The 21,203-nt window shown below is 48.2% G+C and overlaps 1 protein-coding gene across 1 annotated transcript in view; it reads left to right on the plus strand.

Annotated features, from left to right (window-relative positions):
- Positions 1 to 232: 232 nt before the first annotated feature.
- Positions 233 to 21,203, plus strand: part of PODXL2 (podocalyxin like 2) — a 42,996-nt gene continuing 22,025 nt past the window's right edge. The window contains exons 1-2 of the mRNA XM_055259827.2: positions 233 to 368; positions 10,163 to 10,441. Of these exons, the coding sequence (XP_055115802.1) occupies positions 299 to 368; positions 10,163 to 10,441 (349 nt within the window). The 5' untranslated portion in view covers positions 233 to 298. The remainder of the gene's footprint in view (positions 369 to 10,162; positions 10,442 to 21,203) is intronic.

Consider the following 21,203-nt stretch of genomic DNA (forward strand, 5'->3'; position numbering starts at 1 on the left):
GAGAGCGGCACCCGGGCGCGAGGTGCGAGGCCCAGGTCTGCGGGCGGCCGGGCCAAGCCCCCGAGCCTCGGCGGTGCCGATTGGCCGGCCTGGCGGGGACGGGCGGAGGGGCGGCCGCCCGCGCGTCCGCTTCGTCTCCGCGGGGGCGCGCCCGCGGCACGCGGCCGGGTGGGGCCGGGCGTGAGTGACGGCCACGCGGACCAATGGGGCGGGCGCGCGCCGCCGCCGCCGCCCGCGCGGCCCCTGACGCGGGCCCGGGCGCCTCGCCGCTGCGGCTGCGGGCGGCGACGGCTGCACCATGGCCCGGCTGCTGCGGGCCGCCCGGCTGCCGCCGGTGCTGCCGCCGCTGCTGCTTCTGCTGGCTGGGGGTGAGTGCGCTCCGGTCCCGGGCGCGGGCGGGCGGGCAGGCGGCGGCGTGGGCGCGGTGCTGGACAGCTCCCCGGGCCGCCAACAAAGGGGCCAGCGTGCGGCGCCGCCGGGAGCGCGCGTGTCCTGGCCGGGCCGCGGCGCCGCCCGGACACACGCGCACGAGAAATGGGTGCGTGGGGGCAGCGGCGGGCGCCTGGCGTGCGGGGCGACCCCCGACCGAGGCGTGGCGGTGAAGCTGGGACACAGCACGGTGGCCCCCACGCCGGGGCTCGCAGGGGCAGGTGCGCAGGCTGCTGCCTCGCGGGCCGGGGGGGGCGCGCACGTGTGGGTGTGCATGTGTGTGCGTGTGCATGTGTGTGTGCGAGTGCATTGTGTGCCTGCGCACTCGGGGGAGGAGGCGTGTGTGACAGCCACGCGGGAAGGAGGCCGCATTGTGAAGGTCCCAGGGGCCGCCTGCGGAGTGTGGGGCGGGTACGCTGAGGCGCGGGTGGCTGTTTATGCGTGGCGTTGCCGGGAGGGAGTGTGAGTGTGTCACGGTGAATGGGTATTCTCCACTGTTCTGGGCGACTCTATTAGGAGCTGACAAAAACGGGCGTACAGCCACGGAAGGCCCGTGACAGCACACGGCGGGAGGCTCCCACGCAGCTCACACACGAGGGAGGTGTGAGACTCAGATGTGTGGTTTCCATTCAGCAGCCACGCCGGGCGGCGGGCTGTGTGGGTGCGTGGCGGGCTGGGGGTGTGGCACAGGTGTGAAAGGGATGTGTCTGCCTGAGAGAGAAAGAGACGGGCCTCCTGATGGCTTCCAGCGCAGACAGGGATTTAGTGGAGGGAGTGTGTAGGGAGGTGGGCATGGGGTGTGACAGCCCATGAGGCAGGCGGCCACTATGAAAATGGCGGGGAGAAGGGCTGTCTGCAAAGGTGGGTCAAATAAGGTCATAGCTGAGCGGCTCCTGCACACACTGGCACAGCAGAGGGAGTGTGTTACGGTGTATGTTAAGGTGTGACTGGTGCTGCTGGATGAATACCCTGATGAGCAAGTGTGCATGTGTGCCTGTGCACACTCAGCCAGCTGTAACTTCACTTCTGATGCACACGTCAAAATAGCGCCCTAGTATGATGTGTGTATGTGCATGCAGGAGTGTGCACAGGACATTTCCCACGCAGCTGGCCCATGGAGACACAGGCACTTTGTGTCCAGATGTGTGTGAGTGAAAGAGAAACTAATGAAAGGTCTTTATGGGAAGCGAGGAACAGTCTTTGCCTGAGGTGGGCCATGAACCTGGGACTCAGAGTGGCAGAATCCCAGGGTAAATGGCTGGGAGGAGAAAGTGGTCCCTCACACATTCCTGTGCATGTCATGGGAAGGCTCAGATCAGGGAGGGTACATTTTCTCCACAGTCAGTCTAGGGATGAAGAAAGGCCCTAGGTGGTGTGCACAGAAAAACATGTCCATCAGTGTTGGCTCAGACACTCACACAAACCCACCTGTATTCTTTCACGCCTTAAATCCTCTTTGGAAGAAGGCGACATTCAACAAATAAACATCAATTGATTGGTCTGCTATTTCTTCGTGTGACAGTCGTAAACCAGAACTGGCCAGCAATGTCCTCATGGACCCAGGCCCTGCTGTAACTGCCCATGTGCTTATGTGACCAGCTGTGAGGACTGTGGGCAGCCTGCCTCCCCGCTCCTCTCTCCAGTGCATGCTCTTCATGACGCACTTCATACCCCATGCTTGGAGGGCATGTGCGTGTGTCTAGCAGTGTGTCTCTTTCTTACACACCTTTGTGTGGAAGCCCTTCAGGGACCTGTCAGCATTGTTACTCAGGTGCTTACAGAGTGGAGGTAGCGTGACTGTGCTCAGCAGTTCCTGTTGTCACTGACACTCAAGGGTGAGGGGCTGTGTGACAGATGCTGCAGGGCCCCTCCCATGTTGGTGTCTGCCAAGGGCTTAGGGAGACTGGACTTCAAAGCCCCTGCTTAAGGGAGAGGTGGGGTGTAGCTGATGGTGGAAATCAGAAAGGAGGTTTGCGCCGGGAGCAGATCACAGGGACTGATTTGGAAAAGTAAGATAAAACATGAGGATCGCTGGGGTCTTCTTTTTTTCACCTCCCCAAATGTCAGCCTGCTTGCTTTCCCTCTTTCTGTGTTTGTTTGGGTCAGATTTTCAGTTATTTGAGGCTGATCCCCTAATCCTTTTCATGTGCCATCTTTTTCTCTCTCCTCTGTTGGGTGTGATGATGTAACAGAAAATTATAGGTGCTAGAGAGAAAAAGGAAGTCAATCACACGCAGAGTGTAATTCTGAAATTTTAAGTCAGGTGGGGTCTCAGTTAAGGCAGATTAATTATTAAGTGCAAAACTAATTATACACAGAATAGCTAGGTCTCAGCTACTATTTTGGTGTCATCCTATGGTGGGCAAGTTTGAAAAGAAGTAACCTCTTGTAATTACTTAAATAAATACCCATTGCCAAGGCCTTTGAAAATACTAAGGTCTATGTAAAGACAAAACAGTCATTAGAGGGAAAAATAACTTTAAGAAAATGAAACTGTTTACTGGAAAAGGAATGAAAAACCAGGAAAATACCAGATTCCTTTTTCTTCAGTAGGGTTTTCAAAATCTTTGCCAATTCCTATTAGACCATTGGGAAGGGAAGACAAAGAAGGAAAGGGAGAGATGTTAGAGGAAGGTTGTGGGTTCCTGGCTTGACAGGTGGGAGAGCTCAGAGAGGTGGGGGCTGACTGGAGCCATGGAAATGACAGGGAAGAGGCCTAGCAAACACACCAGAGCACAGTCCTGTGCACAGAGAGCTGGACTGACTAGAAAGTGTTTTATCCCCCAGAGTGGGGAAGGAAACAGGCTCCTCTGGGCACACTGACCTGGAGAGGGCAGAGTAGTCTTCTTGAGTTCCAAGCCACTCCGAGGAGCCAGAGTAGGGTGTAGACGGCAGCAGCCTCCCCTTGCCATGCCACAGTCTCTCCCTGCCATGCCACAGTTCAGCTCTGAGAGAGAGTGCCAAGGTTTGAGAGACAACCCGTGTTTAATCCTTCAGTGGTTTTGTAGAGAGTGAATTTAAAAATTCTTACGGAGAATCAGTTTACCCTTTTCTAACAATGCTGAAGTAATATCTTTCGCAGCATACCTGCTGGAGGTTGGAGCATGCAGATAAAGATCTCCAGTTCATGGACCTCTCAAAGGCAGGCTGCCCGGGTGCCCTGGGAACCTATACAATGTGTATTATTTAATTATTATAAACGTTTTCCATCAGTTGACTTTTTTCTTCCGAGAATGCACGAATGAGTTTTTCCAGATTTGTTTCTTGTATTTTGGCTCCCTGCCAGCCCTGGGGATACTGCTTTTGCAAAGCAGTCTGCTACATCGGCTCATATCCCCTAAAGAACTTAGGGTTCCACTTCCCAAGAGTTGGTAATTTTCCTGAGGGCAAAGCCTGTCTCTTGTTCATCTGTCTCTTGTTGCACCTCCAGGAAGGGCCTAACACACTGTTTGGCACAGAATAGGAGCTCAGGAGTGACTATATTTTTCTTTGTAATCGAGAGTCGAATAGAAATTTTACCTCTAATAAGAGCACAGCCCACCTGAAACCAAAGTTCAATTATAATTGGTACCACATCTGATTGGCAGTACTACATGATTCTGATTCACTTTTCAAAAATTAGAAAATAAGTATTAAATAAGTACAGTTTATAGATGAAACATTTCCAAACACAGGGGCCACATGTAAATGTAAATAAAGGGATTCTTGTTCATGAAAACATTGCGAATCACTTTACTAATTTGGTCTTTTTCAAGAGAAGAGGTTCCTTCAGTTGACTGGATTGGTTGTGGGGACCCTGGGCAGAGTGTTTGGAAAAGGGTATCTTCTAGTTTTTAGCTCTGGCTTCTTTCCCTGGCCCTTAAAGCGCATGAAATATTTAAGCTGTTTTACATATTCTCTTCCTTCACGTATCCTTTGGAGGAAGGAAGGTACCCAGCTCCACAAGTAATTGCTTTCCATTCTTCCTCTTGGAGCATCCACAAGACGTTTTTGTGGGAGAGAAACCAGCTAATTTCAGCTCCTCTATTAACTAGCTGTTTGACCTTAATCCCACTAGGCCTCAGTTATTTCATTTGTAAAACAAGAGGGTTGGATTAGACTACTAATTATTTATTCAAACCTTTATTGAGTCCCCATTGTGTGTAAAAGGTTGTACTAGGCACTGGAATTCCAGGGTGGAATTGACACAAGGGACTCCTCATTTACAATGGAGGCTATATGAAGGTCTGTTACAATTTGGTGAGAAAAGTAGAGTGAGAGTAGTTTGTTGAGAAGGCTGTGATAGAGAGGAGTGGTGTCTCGTCCAGACTTGGAGTGGCCACAGAAAGCTTCTCGGAAGCTGAGACTGGAGGCAGGAGTGAGAATTAGCAGGTGGGTGGTGGGACAGGACAGAGATGGGGAGATACGGATGTTCAAGCAGAAGAGCATGTGCAAAGACCTAGAAGGCAAAAGAGGCGGCTTTGTTCTGGAAATTGTGGGTAGTCAGTTTGTCTGAAGCATAAGAGTATGTTTGGGGAAGGTGGGTACAGAGAGGGGAGGGGAGGTAATGGTCAGTTTATGAGAGCCTTCTCGCCTTTTCAAAGGATCTGACCTGTATGATAGAATGATAGAACCAGATTTGCATTTTAAAAAGACCTCTCTGCCTGGCGCAGTGGCTCACACCTGTAATCCCAGCACTCTGGGAGGCAGAGGTGGGCAGATCACCTGATGTCAGGAGTTTGAGACCAGCCTGGCCAACATGGCGACACCCCGTCTCCACTAAAAATACAAAATTAGCTGGTCGTGGTGGCACATGCCTGTAATCCCTGCTACTCGGGAGGCTGAGGCAGGAGAATCGCTTGAACTCAGCAGGCGAAAGTTGCAGTGAGCCGAGATCGCGCCATTGCACTCCAGCCTGGGCAATGAGAGAAACTCCATCTCAAAAAAAAAAAAAAAGTTGACTGGGCACAGTGACACACCTGTAATCCCAGCACTTTGGGAGGCTGAGGCGGGCGGATCACCTGAGGTCAGGAATTCAAGACCAGCCTGGAGTTTCAACATGGTGAAACTCTGTCTCTACTAAAAATACAAAAAAAAATTAGTTGGGCGTGGTGGCAGGCGCCTGTAATCCCAGCTACTTGGGAGGCTGAGGCAGGATAATCGCTTGAACCTGAGAGGCGGAAGTTGCAGTGAGCCAAGAACGTGCCATTGCACTCCAGCCTGGGCGACGAGTGAAACTGTCTGAAAAAATAAATAAAAATAAAAAATAAATAAAAAGACCTCTCTGAGCTTTGTAACTCAAAGTGTGGTCTGCAGACCAGCAGCATTAGTCACACCTACTGTGTCAGCAGACTCGGGTGACACACACATTTCAGTCTGAGAAGCGCTGATTAGAGGGCAGTGTGCGGGACAGATGGGTCCAGGGGGAATTGCTAGGGGTTTGTAAAAGAGCTCTCTTTTTCTTCCAGTGGTGAAGCATTATGAGGACTGTAATTCTAATGGAGGTGTCTCTCATGTCTACACACCTATGTTTCTGTATCATCCCTGCTGTTTTGCTTTATCGTGAAGTGTGGGGCATTTCGGCCATGTGCCCCCCTGAGTGGCATGGTTGTCTATCCTAGAGAAAGGGAAACTGAACACATGTTCCTGAGATCCTGGTGTTGTTATTTCCTCCAGCCTCCTTTCTCCTTCACAGTGTACTGAGCACAGTTAGTACAGTGCCATGAACAGTTCTGTTAGTAGCTACCTTTGAGATCTCTTTCCCTGCCCTACTAACCCTGTGGCTCAAACAGAGTTATATGGTCACTGTTACACTATTCCATAATGATTTGTTTCTTACTTGTCTCTGTAGTAGAAACTGACCCTTTTGTGGCAGGGACCCTATCTTTCTTTCTTATTTCTGTACCAACATAGCCTTGGATCATGCCTAGTCCAAATAAGCATTTAATAAAGGCTTTTTGGTTGAAGAATGAATGAATGGATGGATGAATGAATGGAATTTAACCATTCAAACACTACTCTGATCCAAAAGGAGAACTTGATTTATAATTTTTCTTAATGTATCAGTTGGCTATTTCTGTGTAATAAATCACCCCAAAAGTTAGTGGTTTCAGATTCTCAATTCTCAAGATCTGATCCCTGGACCAGAAGCATCACCTGGGAACTTGCTAGAAATGCAAATTGTTAGGCCCCGTCACAAACCAGCTGGATTCAGAACTCTAGGGTGGGCTTAAAGTCTCTATTTTAACAAGCCCTCATGGTGATTCCATGCTGATTCAAGTTTGAAAACACTGGATTAAAACGGTAGCCATTTATTTGGCTCATGATTCTGTAGTTTGGCAATTTAGGCTGCAATCAGCTGGGTGGTTCTGGTCTCAGCTGAACTCCTTCAAGTTTGTCATCAGCTGTTTATCACCTTTGCTGGTCTTGTCTGGCTCTCTCACTTTGGGACTTCAGCTAGGACACTGAGCTGACCTGGCTCTCTTCTGCATGGGCTCCTCTTTTCCCGCAGGCTAGCCTTGAGCAGAATCCCGAGAGAATGGAAGCATGCAAGGTATCTTGAGGCCTAGCCTTGGAAATGGCACATCATCACTTCTGCATAGTCTTGTGTAGCAACTCACAAAGGTAGCTCAAATTCAAGGAGTGGAGAATTAGATTTCATCTCTTGATGGGAGGAGCTACAAAGTCTCGTTGCAAAGATGTGTGTTATTAATTGGGGTGTCATTGGATAACCCCTCTCAGGAAGAACCTTAAGAAGGTACTGTTTTGGGGTAGGACATGGCACTCTGTCTCTTTCCCACCTACCTAGTAGGGGATAGATACTGCTTTCTTCTATAATATTCGGGCTAGGAAAAAATCCAAGAGTAACTTAGGGTCCCCCTATGATGTGAAGGGGAATTAGAGTGGAAGAGGTCATGGGAAAGTCTGAGCTAGAGAGAGTCCAAGATCCTTAATTCATCCTCTCCCAGGAACAAAGGGGAACTTCAAGGGGAGTGGACCCCAAATTGATTGTCTTGGCTTTCTCTGGCTTTTAAATACCTTTGGCTCAAAGAAACCACAAAATATGAGATGGCTGTTTCTCTGTTTGAGTCAGGGATTCAGACACAGGCTCTGGGAATAGGGCTTCAGCTTCGTGGAGCCAGGCCCTGCCTGGAAGCAGAATCTTTGTCCGTGGACGTGGTGCCTAGGACAGCAGAAGACATTCCAGATGGGGCGTGATAGCTTCCTGGTTTGGACTTGGCAGAAGGCATTCTCCTGTGAGCAGTCCTCAGGGGCATTGGCAACACAGCAGTGCCATTGGCTCCCACCTGCCCAGGGTCACAGTGTGCCCACCCTTTAGGTATTTTTGTATTTTTATTTTTTGAGACAGAGTCTCACTGTGTCGCCCAGGCTGGAGTGCAATGGCACCATCTTGGTTCACTGCAACCTCCGCCTCCCGGGTTCAAGCGATTCTCCTGCATTAGCCTACCAAGTAGCTGGAGACTACATGCGTGTGCCACCATGCCCAGCTAGTTTTTGTGTTTTAGTAGAGACTAGTTTTGCCACATTGGCCAGGCCCGTCTCGACCTCTTGACCTCAAGTGATCCGCCCGCCTTGGTCTCCCGAAGTGCTGGGATTTACAGGTGTGAGCCACCACACCCAGCCCCACCCTCTAGTTATGATGATACTTTCTAAAGCTGAGAGTTGGGCCTGTGAATTATCTTATTGAGAGACAGAGCTTCACGGGATCTTAGAGGTTGGCACAGACGTTTACTAGCCCTGGTCAGATGCTAAGGCTCTGATGCCTCCTTAGCCCCGGCGTTGGCTTTGAGGCCACGTAGAATCACTCTGATATTCTTATTCACATCAACCTTTTGTTTTAATGTATTTGAAGATACCATGGTCTCTTTTAAATATTTTTTTCCCCAGGCCATGAACTTCGGAGATCTCTGCTTTTTATATAGGATAATAACACAATATTTGTAGAATATTTTGGTTTGTGAAGCTCTTTGTAGAGCAGCTTTCACACATGGCTCAGGAATTACCTCATTTGGTGCCCCTCACACTGGAGGCATGGTAGGAATTGCTGTCCTTATTACACAGAGGAGGAGAGCAAGGCTGGTGGTGGTGAAGTCACTCAGCCAGAGAAGCCAGAGTGTAACCTATTTCCTGGTACCAGGCTTTCTCTCCTGTTATAGAACATCCTTCTGTCTCTGACCTCAGGGCCTGTCTCTCTTCCCCTGGAGTCTCTACTTCCCGTCCCCCATCCATACAACCCAGAATACACCCCTGTGGCTGGATGTGGCGTTATTGGCTGTGAGTTGTCTGGGTGGTGCACGGTGTGCACAGACTCCCTCATACCCAGACTCACAGGACAGTCTGAAATGCTCATTTTTTTCAGTGGCCAGTCACAGTATTGGCACATACCAAGCTTAGAGCCTGCTCAGCAAAGCACGTGGCACCAATAATATTAGCCCTATTTTTATTATAAGCATCACTAAAAATTGCCATGTACTATAGTCAAGTCAGGTCACAGTACATATCTGGTGGAGAGCAAGAGGAAGACTGTGAAATTCCCTCTTCCCTAGATCCTTAAGTGTTAGTCTTAGAAAAGAATTCAGAGGTCATTTCATTTAGCTTCCTTGTCTTTCTGGTGAGGAGACTGAGACCCAGAGGTCTTGAGCAGCTTTCCGGGAGCCTCACAGCAAGTTAGTAATTTGTGTGGTTAGGTCATTAAGTTAGAGGTTAAGTTGTGAAACTGGCAAATAGGGCTATATTCCTGTCCTTAAAGAAGAGGAAAAAGGCCTCCTTTAATTTGTTTTCCTGTCCATTTATTTGCTTGTTTTGGTAAATTAGGAGAGAGAGAGAATCCAAGATTCTAAACACATATGTCAAATTACCAGCACTGGGTTGAGTTTGAACCGTGACCTCACGTGGTTTTTTAAAAGACTGTGTTCAGAGGCTGGGCTCAGTGGTGCACGCCTGTAATGCCAGCACTTTGGGAGGCCGAGGAGGGCAGATCAGTTGAGGTCAGGAGTTCAAAACCAGCCTGACCAACATGGCGAAACCCTGTCTCTACTAAAAATACAAAAATTAGCCAGGCGTGGTGGTGGGCACCTGTAATCCCAGCTACTTGGGGGGCTGAGGCAGTAGAATCGTTTGAACCTGGGAGGCGGAGATTGCAGTGAGCCAAGATTGCACCACTGTACTCCAGCCTGGGCGACAGAGCAAGACTCCATCTCAAAAAAAATAAAAAATAAAAAAACTGAAGACTATGTTCAGGATACTGTATTGCTGAAATACAAATCATATTCTTAATGCAGTTTTGGAGAAATTTCAGCCAAGGATGGAAGCCTGGGGAACACCGTGTTCATCCAATCATACATACAGCTAGGTCCTTAAAAGCACGAGCCCTGTCTTCACTTCTGTTTGTAGCTCCAACACCCAGCACAATTGCCAGCAGAGAGGGGGTACTCAGGAGGCGCTTTCTGAGTGAGCACATGAGCAGTGGAACGCTGACTCAGTGATTCCTCTCTCTCCACTGCCTGTCTGCATCTGTCTCCCCTTGCCCCTGCCATAGGGAAGTCTAAGCAATTTGGCCTTTTTGAAATGAAAACAGTGTCAAAGAATCCCCGCAAAGCCTCTGGGTGTTCAGGAGTGTCCACTGAAGTCCCCCCCTCCCCAGGACCTTTGTCATTTGAGACATGCTCTAACCTGGCACCAGTCTTTGTCTTCTCTAGCCTCCCCTGACTGTCTGGCTTTTATGTCTGCACAGGAGCGTTCCTGGGTGCCTGTGTGGCTGGGTCTGATGAGCCTGGCCCAGAGGGCCTCACCTCAACCTCCCTGCTAGACCTCCTGCTGCCCACTGGCTTGGAGCCACTGGACTCAGAGGAGCCTAGTGAGACCATGGGCCTGGGAGCTGGGCTGGGAGCCCCTGGCTCAGGCTTCCCCAGTGAAGAGAGTGAAGAGTCTCGGATTCTGCAGCCACCACAGTACTTCTGGGAAGAGGAGGAAGAGCTAAATGACTCAAGTCTGGACCTGGGACCCACTGCAGGTAGCTCTTCTTACCTACAGAGCATGTGTTGAGTGCCAGCCAAGTGTCTAGGCAAAACACCAGGTGACCATTTCCTTGCCAGAAGCATCTCTTCTCTCTCCCTACAGTTTTTACCATGCTGCTGCTGTTTACCTACACATCAGAGCTAAGGCTCTGGGACCCTGAGTGTCTCACAGGCCCAGGAGGCCCTTTCTCTTTAATATTAACCACTGTTTAGGGAGCCTTTATTCTGTGCTCATTTAATTCAATCCGATGCTTATAACGTGAGAGATAAGTAATATGACCCCCCTTGTAGACAAGAAAACACTGAGACTGAGAGGTTAAAAGCTGGCCTGAGGTCAAACAGCGGCTCAGATGCTCAGTTGTGATTCAGACCTATGGCTTTCCGAGCCCTGGGGCTCATTGTTTTGTTTTTCCCTACTGCTCTATGCTGTCTCTGTTGAAGAGTGCCACGAGGTCAGCTGATCCGTGTTTCCTTGAGTCTATCCGACCTGCAATTGAGGCATTCTAACCGCCCTTCCCTCAGTCATGCACCAGAGCTAGAGCTGGTGTTTGGGTTTACAGAGCCCAGCTGGTGAACATTTGGGTCCCGAAGAAAACCTGAGGCCTAGGGCTCCAGGTTTGAATGCCCGCCGCCGTGAGCTGACATTGATACAGATGTGCGGGAGCGTACAGGCAGCACTGCCAGCCATAGCCGCTCCACCAATGTCCTGGGCCAGCAGGGGCCCATCTCTCAGCAGGGACTGAGGAATTGGTGTGATTGTGTGTGCACGTGGGGCAAGGTGTTACAGAACTTAACCTTAATTTTTCTTTTTAAAATAGATAATATTTATTGGATTTACCTTTTCTAATTATAAAAGAACACATGAACATTGTAGAAAATCTAAAACACACAAAAATAATACAAAGAAGAAAATAAGGCTGGGTGTGGTGGCTCACGTCTGTAATCTCAGCACTTTGGGAGGCTGAGGCGGGTGGATCACTTGGGGTCAGGAGTTTGAGAACAGCCTGGCCAACAGGGTGAAACCCTGTCTCCACTAAAAATACAAAAATTAGCTGGGCATGGTTGTGGGCATCTGTAATCCCATCTACTCGGGAGGCTGAGGCAGGAGAATGGCTTGAACCCGGGAGGTGGAGGTTACAGTGAGCTGAGATCGCACCACTGTTCTCCAGCCTGGGCGACAAGAACAAAACTCTGTCTCAAAAAAAAATAAAATAAAATAAAATAAAAAAATAAAAACTACCTATAACCTGATAATTGAAAGATAATTACTATTAGTAGTTTGGGGATACATCATTCTAGTCACTTTTATGTGCAAAATTGGAATCATAGGGACGGACATTTTGTTTTCACTCAAAATATTTCATAAGTATATTTCCGCATTGTTAAATATCCATTTATAACCTGATTTTTAAACATGTTATTATTTATTTATTTATTTTTTTGAGATGGAGTCTTGCTCTGTCACCTGGGCTAGAGTGCAGTGGCGTGACCTCGGCTCACTGCAACCTTCATCTCCTGAGTTCAAGTGATTCTCCTGCCTCAGCCTCCCGAGTAGCTGGGATTACAGGCATGCGCCACCACACCCAGCTAATTTTTGTATTTTTAGTAAAGACAGGGTTTCACCATGTTAGCCAGACTGGTCTCTAACTCCTGACCTCAAGTGATCTGCCCGCCTCGGCCTCCCAAAGTGCTGGGATTACAGGTGTGAGCCATCACACCCGGACAACATGTTATTATTTATTTATTTATGTTTAGAGTTGAGGTTTTGCTCCATTGTTCAGGTGTGATCATAGTTCACTGTAACCTCGAACTCCTGGGCTCAAACGATCCTCCCACCTCAGCCTTGTAGGTAGCAAGGACCAAAAACGTGCCACCATGCCTGACTAACTTTTTCATTTTTTTGTAGTGATGGGGTCTTGCTATGTTGCCCAGGCTGGTCTTGAACTCCTGGGCTCAAGCGATCCTCCTCCCTTGGCCTCCCAAAGTGCTAAGATTATAGCTGTGAGCCACTGTGCCCGTCTTATAACCTGATTTTTATTTTTTTTCTTGAGACGGAGTTTCGCTCTTGTTGCCCAGGCTGGAGTGCAATGGTGCCATCTTGGCTCACCGCAACCTCTGCCTCCCAGGTTCAGGCGATTGTCCTGCCTCAGCCTCCTGAGTAGCTGAGATTGTAGGCATGTGCCACCATGCCCGAATAATTTTGTATTTTTTTTAGTAGAGACAGGGTTTCCCCATGTTTGTCAGGCTAGTCTCGAACTCCCGACCTTAGGTGATCTGCCCACCTCGGCCTCCCAAAGTGCTGGGATTACAGGTGTGAGCCACCGTGCCCAGCCCTGATTTTTAACAACTACATAGTATTTCATCATGTGGGTCATCAGATGTATTAAACTGGTTCCCTACTGTTGAATACTTAGGTTGTCTTCAGTTTTAATGCTGCTACAAATATCCTTATACATTTTTGCACCTTCCTGGTGGTTTCCTTAGGATAAATTTCTAGAATAAAATTGATAGGTCAAAAGATGTATCAGGGCCGGGCACGGTGGCTCATGCCTGTAATCCCAGCACTTTGGGAGTTCGAGGCGGGCAGATCATGAGGTCTGGAGTTCGAGACCAGCCTGGCCAACGTGGTGTAACTCCGTCTCTACTAAAAATACAAAAATTAGCCAGGTGTCGTGGTGGACGCCTGTAATCCTAGCTACTCAGGAGGCTGAGGCAGGAGAGTTGCTTGAACCTGGGAGGTGGAGGTTGCAGTGAGCTGAGATTGCACCACTGCACTCCAGCCTGGGGGACAGAGCGAGACTCTATCTCAGGAAAAAAAAAAAAAAAAGATGTATCAGTCAGCATCCCACGCGGAAACAGAAGACACAATCAAATTAAAACAATCTAAGGAGAGTTTGTTTATGAAGCAGCAGATTTATGAAGGTATGGGCTGGATATGGGTGAACTACCGAAGGATCTGTGGCTAAGGATCTGTGGCTAGCAGCAGCTGAGTGCTTACCATCTGTAGGCACAGGGAGACCAGGGAAGGGATGAAGATGGGAGCCTGCAGGGAAAGTGGTGTAGAGAGGTGGCCAGATATGGGAGGAGACCAAGAAATGAACGCCACACCCCCCACCAAGTGTTCTCTCTTTCCCTTGTCAGTTTGACAGGAAAAATTATAATGGCCTTTGATTACTAGTAAATTTTAACTCATATATGTACAAAATATATAGGTACATTCATTATATATAGAATATGTGTATTCTATAGAATATACATATACACAAAAATAGTGACCACTTGTCACTCCTTTTTTATTTGAAGCACAGTGTAGTTAAGAGAACAGACTTTGGAGTCAGGAAGGATCCAGTGCTGTCATTTAACAGTGATGCAATTTTTGGTGAGTAACTCGCCCTAAGCCTCAGTTTCCCATCTAGGAAATGGAGATAATTATATACCTACCTCACAGGGTTGTGAGGTTCACACAGCATCATACATTTCGAGCACTTAGCTCAGTGCTTGGCACGTTGTTAAGTGCTCTGTGACTATTAGCTATTATTATTACTTTTCTGTTTTTTTCTATTGAGTCTTTAATTTTTTCTTATCCCTGTACAAATCTGAAAAAGGATACTAACTTTCCTCTGACATACATAGAAAACATTTTTCCAGTTTGTCAACTGCTTTTATTTTTATTATAATTTTTGGCATAAAGAAATTAAATATTTTATGAGTGAGCTTAAAATTACTTTTTTTTTTCTTTGAGATGGAGTTTTGCTCTAGTCACCCAGGCTGGAGTGCAATGGTGTGATCTCAGCTCACTGCAACCTCTGCCTCCCAAGTTCAAGCAATTCTCCTACCTCAGCTTCCCAAGTAGCTGGGATTATAGGCACGTGCCACCACGCCCAGCTAATTTTGTATTTTTAGTAGAGATGGGGTTTCACCATGTTGGCCAGGCTGGTTTCAAACTCCTGACCTCAAATGATCCACCCGCCTCAGCTTCCCAAAGTGTTGGGATTACAGGCGTGAGCCACCGCAGCCAGCAAAACTGCTTCTTTTAAAATGTTTTTATGTGTTTTTCTTTACTTTATGATTAGAAAATACTTTCTGCCCTTGAGATACATGCACCTTTCTTCCTTCTATTCTCTTTTTTTAATGTAAATTCTTTTTTTAAAATTATTTTTATTTTTTGGACACAGGGTCTCGCTCTGTACCTCAGGCTGGAGTGCAGCAGCACAATCTCAGCTCACTGCAGCCTTGACCTCCTGGGCTCAATCGATCCTCCTGCTTCAGCCTCCCAAGTAGCTGGGACTACTGGTGTACCCCACCACGCCTGGTTAATTTTTCTGTTTTTTGTACAGACAGGGTTTTGCCATGTTGCCCAGGCTGGTCTTGAACTCCTGAGCTCAAGTGATCCACCCACCTCAGCCTCCCAAAGTATTGTGATTACAGGTGTGAGCTGCTGTGCCTAGCCAAGAAATGATTTAAAAGAAACTTTTACATTGTACCAGACAATTATTGGGTCTTTTTCTGGCCTTTCCCTTTTGTTGAGACTATTGAGCCTCCAGTGTGAGGTAAGCAGTCACGCAGAGAGCATTGGCCTCAGGACCACAGTGGAGGGCCCTGAAGCCTTGATGAGCTTGATTTGTTGTCCTCCCCCCTCCCCAGGGGATTCGTTTCCCTTTCTTTTTCTTTCAGTTCATGTCTCTTCCTCTCCCATTGGCTTCCCTAGGTCTCATAAGAATAAAAATAGCTCTCATTCATTGACTGCCGGCTGTGCATAGGCCTTTGCCTCCATTGTCTCCAGTCTCACCACAGCTGCATATGGCATGGCTGTGAGGTGGAGATACCAATCACCCTACCCAGGATGGGCAGGAGGCGGAGGAGGTGCAGGGAGGAGGCCAGGAGGCAGAGGAGGTGCAGGGAGGAGGCCAGGAGGCAGAGGAGGTGCAGGGAGGAGGCCAGGAGGCAGAGGAGGTGCAGGGAGGAGGCCAGGAGGCCAGGCAGGTGCAGGGAGGAGAGTTGCTTCAGTCCTGTTCCTCATTGCTCCTCTCTTGACTTGTCCCCTCGCCCACGGCCCTTACGTTTCCTCAGATCAGTCTCTTGTCTATGCTACCTGACCATGATCCTGTGAAAAAACTGGAGTTGCCCATCTTTTTCTCAAACAAACTAGCAAACAAACCCCTTCTCAAACCCCAAAGCCCACAGGTTAAAGGCTGAACTTTTTAGCATGGCAGAAAATGCTCTTGATAGTCCGGCCCCAGCCTTCCTCAGCCTCTTCTCCTTCCTTGCTCCAGCATGCATCTGATTAGCTCATTATCAGCTTGTTCTCTTCCCTGCTTGGCAGAGTTGAACTGAGGCATGGGGAAGTAGGGTGCTTTGCCCAAGGACACATAGCTTGGATGTAATGGAGCTGGATCTAGAGTCAGTGTCTTCTCACTGACAACAGCCTGGCCTATTCCCTAAGCCTATGATGCACTTGTTCCTCTTGTCCCATCTGCTGGGAAGCTCTTCTCCATCCCGATGTCCTAGTGGACATGTATTCGACCTTCAGCACCTAGCTCAAGAGGACTAGCTTCAAGAGGCTTTTGCCAGCTCTGACCAATGAGCAGGACCAGTGCATGTGGTTATGCTGGTGGTGCCCTGTCCAGGGCTCCTGACCGAGCATGGGAGTTGGAGCTGAAGTCCAGCATATGCCCTGCCAACCAGGCCATGGGCTGGGTGGGAGGAGCACCTTTTTCTAATTCATTTGCCCAGAGGGGACATCTCTGTGTACTGGCAGTGGCCCTGAAATCAGGCTGGTCACCCCTGCTTCTGTTTTCTTTCAGCACCTTGATGGCATATGATTAGGACATGACAGAGAAAAGAAAGTGGCTAAGGTGGCAGGCTGACAGCAAATAGGCTGGTGTAGGAGGCAGCCCAGGGGACAGTGGCGTGCCCTACCCCCCATTCTCGTCTGCTCTTGCACCCCAGAGTCACAGGCTTCTGTCTAGGGGTTCTTAGGGAGAAGGAGGTGGATGGATCACCTCTTGGGGGTTGGAGGAGTGCAAAAGAACCTTGAGAGGGCCTGCTGGGTCGGGAGTCCTGCAGAGTCCAGAGTGACTGTGCCGAGTGCTATCCTAACATGGCCAGTAGGGACATTGAACTCCATGCAACAGTAGCAGGGACTGCTGAAAACCATGCTGCAGACAGGCCAATCTCAGATCAAGTACAAGTACATCAGTCCATGTATTCAACACCCAGTATGTGCCCAGCACTATGTTAGGGGTTATGGGTTCTCATTTAACCTCCACTGAAAAATGTAAGTATATATTTTTACTTCCATTTAGCCGATAAGCATACCTGAGGCTTAGGAAGTTTGAATTTACAGTCCAGCAAATAAATGTAAGAATCAGGATTCAAACCCAAGTTGTTAGACTCCAAAGCCTCTCTGCCCTGTCATGTCACCTCTCAGCACCGTGATTTTACTGGAGACTAGCACTAATGTCATATTCTGTGTGGTACTTATCACCATTTTTCCATAGTTTTTTTTTTTTTAGTCGAAGTCTCACTCTGTTGCCCAGGCTGGAGTACAGTGGTACAACAATCTTGGCTCACTGCAACCTCCGCCTCCCAGGTTCAAGTGATTCTCCTGCCTCAGCCTCCCGAGTAGCTGGGATTACAGGGGTGCGCCACTATGCCTAGCTTATTTTTGTATTTTTAGTGGAAACGGGGTTTCACCATGTTGGCCAGGCTGGTCTCGAACTCCTGACCTCGTGATCTGCCTGTCTCGGCTGCCCAAAGTGCTGGGATTGCAGATGTGAGCCACCACACCTGGCTCCATAGAATTTTGAGTTAACTCATTTGGACTTCACAACCACTCTGTGAGCTCAGCCAGGTGGCAGTTATTCTCTTTGCTTGACAAACGGTGAGCTGGGCCAAGGGAGGTTCAGACCTTTGCCCAAGGCCACACAGCTTGTGTGTGGCAGAGCCAAATCTGGAGTTGGTGTCCCTGAGCACTGATGCCCTGGGCCTGGCTTCTTGCCAAGGGAGCACATTGATGGCACATGTGAGATAGGAAACCAGTCCATTCTGTCACTAGGACTTTGTCATACATCCCATTTCTAGTGTGTTGGGCCTCAGGTAGAGCTGATGCCTTCCTTCTCCATCTGTAGTGATGGTCCCCGCGCCCAGTGGGAAAAACAGCTGGTAGAGTTTCTGCTTGGTGGATAATGAGCAGTGTGACCTTCAGTGGGTTGCTTTTCTAATGTTGGCTTCAGTCTCTTCATCTGCAAAATGAGACCTGGGAATAATAGATTGAAGTCTTTGCAGCTTGAAAATATTATGATTCTGTGACATTTCAAGTGAAAAGAGCAACCTCAACAAAGTAGGGAAAAAGACATGGAATGCGAATTGCTGCTCCACCAGCTAGCATCAAGTGAAGTTACAGCCTGACCAGTTAATTCATGCACAATTGTTAATGATTAGGAGCAGTCTCTCAGGTTACCTACTCATTCGAGACTGTCCCCACTGACCCTTCCAGCCCTTTCATTTTCTAAGCTCCTTAAGGAAATTGTCTTGCATGCAGTTTTAATTTTCCTAGTGAGTGAGCAAATTAAAGTGTTCTGCAAGAAACGCTTTAATCTTTGGGGTTGGCAAGTCCTAGAACACAACTCGGACAGGCTCACGGGCCTGTGTGATAAAAGGGGACTTTATTGGCTGAAGAACGGGGGTCCAGGAACAGGCTTCCTGCTCCAGCACTCGGCGTGCTGCCCTCAACGTGCTGGAGCCTGCCCTGCCCCATCAGTCATGCTCAGCTTTCCCTTGCTGGCTTCGTTCTCAGGCAGGCTGGTCCTGGGCACCGGCTTGGAGAGCCCCAGTAGCTCCACACTGTCATCCCATCACTCAGCACCCCACAGAAAGGGAGCTCTGCCTTTCCAGCACTTCAGGAACAGTCTCTGGATGGTCTCCCTGGGTCCCAAGCTTGGGGATGGAATTTGACTGTCCAGGCCCATGTTGAGCTGCCCCTGAAGCCAGGGGACATTCCAGACCAAAAAGAGAGGAAGAGTGTCCCCCAAAGTAGAATTGAGGTGCTATTAACAGAAAGAGAGCATGAGACAACAGTACTGCACTTGAGTGGGGAACGCTCATAAAGTGCCTATACGTCATATGTCATTTTCACTTGGATTTTTTTTAACCTCACAGCAACCTGATGAAATCTGTAAAATCAGGCGTGATTAGATCACTGTTTTACAGCTAAAGAAGCTGGCTTACAGAGATTTAAAAGTGGCTCTAAATGACACAGTGGCAGACCTAAATCTCAAGTCTGAGAGTTCTACTTCAAGACCTGCTGCTCCCCTCAATACGAAGTCCTTCATTAGACTACTTTAATTATCATTGCTGTAATCAATTTTGGAGAAAGCAGACCGACAGAGCAGCTGTCTGCTGGGACCTGGAACTGGTTCCTTTACAGCGAAGCCTTGTTGTGATTGTGTCTGCTGTAGAATGATTTGACCTGGGTCATTGCCCACACATCAGGCGTATCCATGTCCTTAGGATGAGCTGATAGCTGTGGAGCCTGTGGACAGAGCAACAAAGAGAGCACTTTTACTTAGACACCAAAACAAAAGCCTTGTCATTCTTGTTCTATGCTAGTAGTAAATATCAACATATAAAAATTTAAAACTGCAACTAAAAGAAGAAAATAAAAATAACTTATAATCCAGTCATTCAGAATCAGTGAATGTTAACGTTTTGGGCTATCTCTTTCTGGACTTTTTTTTTTTTTTTTGAGACAGTCTCACTCTTTGCCTAGACTGGAGTGCAGTGGTGTGATCTTGGCTCACTGCAACCTCCGCTGCCTGGGTTCAAGCGATTCTTAGTCTCCTGAGTAGCTGAGATTACAGGCGTGTGCCCCTACGCCCAGCTAATTTTTGTATTTCTATTTTTTTTTTTCTTTTTGAGACAAAGTCTTGCTCTGTCGACCAGGCTGAAGTGCACTGGTGCGATCTCGGCTCACTGCAATCTCTGTCTCCCGGATTCAAGCAATTCTCCTGCCTCAGCCTCCTGAGAACTGGGGCTGCAGGCAGGTGCCACCACCCCCGGCTAATTTTTGTATTTTCAGTAGAGACAGGGTTTTGTCATGTTGGCCAGGCTGGTCTTGAACTCCAAACCTCAGGAGATCCACCTGCCTTGGTCTCCCAAAGTGCTGGGATTACAGGCGTGAGCCATTGCACCCAGCTCTTTCTGGACTTTTTTTTTTTCCTTTATAGTACATATATAAAAATATACTTTTATAAAAAATGGACAATAGTGGACACTGTGGTGTACACATCTTGCTGTTTCACTTAGAAACCTCTTTCCAAGCCAGCACACACAGCTCTGCAGCCTGTTCAAGGCTGCCATGGTCTCCCGGTATAAGGCGGGTCTGTCATTTCTTTGGGCAGTCCCCTGCAGTGTGGGTGCTGGACCCCAGTCTTCTGTTACATGGGCTGTGCCATGATGGGGATCTATAAAGCCACATGACTGTGAGCATCCCTAATCGTCTCCTTAGGGTACCTTTCCAGAAGTGAGATTGTTGGTTCAGAATATTTGTCTTTAAAGCTTCTCATTCCTGTGACTCAGTAGCCCTCCAGAAATGTGGCCTGCTTTCCTTCCCATCCCGCACCCTTCCAATACAAGGCATGAATGACCTTGAATGTATACATATACTTGTCAGGTTGGTAGTCCAAAGACTTTGGCATTTTGCAGTTTACTTTATATTCCTTTGATGACTATTGAGGTTGACTATCAAAAAGTAGTTTTAAGCCAGGTATGGTGGCTTACGCCTGTAATTCCAGCACTTTGGGAGGCTGAGGCGGGTGGATCACCTGAGGTCAGGAGTTTGAGACCAGCCTGGCCAACATGGTGAAACCCCGTCTCTACTAAAAATACAAAAATTAGCTGGGTGTGGTGGTGGGTGCCTGTAATCCCAGCTACTCGGGAGGCCGAAGCAGGAGAATTGCTTGAACCCAGGAGACAGAGGCTGCAGTGAGCCCAGATCACACCGCTGCACTGCAGCCTGGACAGCAGAACAAGACTGTCTCAAATAAAAAAGTAGTTTTAAGTTATACTAAAACGTCTTCCCTTGCACCTCTGTTTTAGACATATTTATTTTTAATTTTGAGTGTTTTTGTATTAACACTCAGTTGGATAACTGGCTTGAGAGTTGTAGTGAGGGGACAATTTTCAGTGACTTGACATTAACTTAAAGGGACATTTAAAGTGATCTTTCAAGGGCTCTGGCCCTTAATGCCTGTTTTAATTCTGTCTCTTGAATAGAAGAATCAGTTCATTGATAGTTCAGCCTGTGCTGAAGTTCATCCCTGGGATTATGGCTGCCCCGAGAGACAGAAGAAAAGTCCAGAGTGACCTCGATAAACTGGGGAAAGAAACCTATACAGAACTGTGATGAAATATAGGAGGGAAAAATGATCTATTTAGGGAACAAAGCCAGCACCATAATGAGTTTAAAAGAAAGGGGAGAAGTAAGGCCTGGGGGATCCAGGCCTGGGGCTTCATCAGGTGAGCTGGAGCTGTATCTGAGCCAGCACTGACCCATCACAGGGGGCGCGGGAGAGCTCAGCTTACCAGCTGTGATAAATGACAGTAGTGCCACTGGAGTGGAGAAACCCCTTTACATTTTGCATCAGTTAGTCTCAAGTTAGTGAATCTTGTTCAGTTTTCAATAGTTCATTCAGCAAATATTGTGTACCCTCTGTGCTGATTTTGTAACACTCTTTTGTTGTTGTTGTTGTTGTTGTT

Source organism: Symphalangus syndactylus, chromosome 21 (assembly GCF_028878055.3).
Source record: "Symphalangus syndactylus isolate Jambi chromosome 21, NHGRI_mSymSyn1-v2.1_pri, whole genome shotgun sequence".
NCBI lineage: Eukaryota > Metazoa > Chordata > Mammalia > Primates > Hylobatidae > Symphalangus > Symphalangus syndactylus.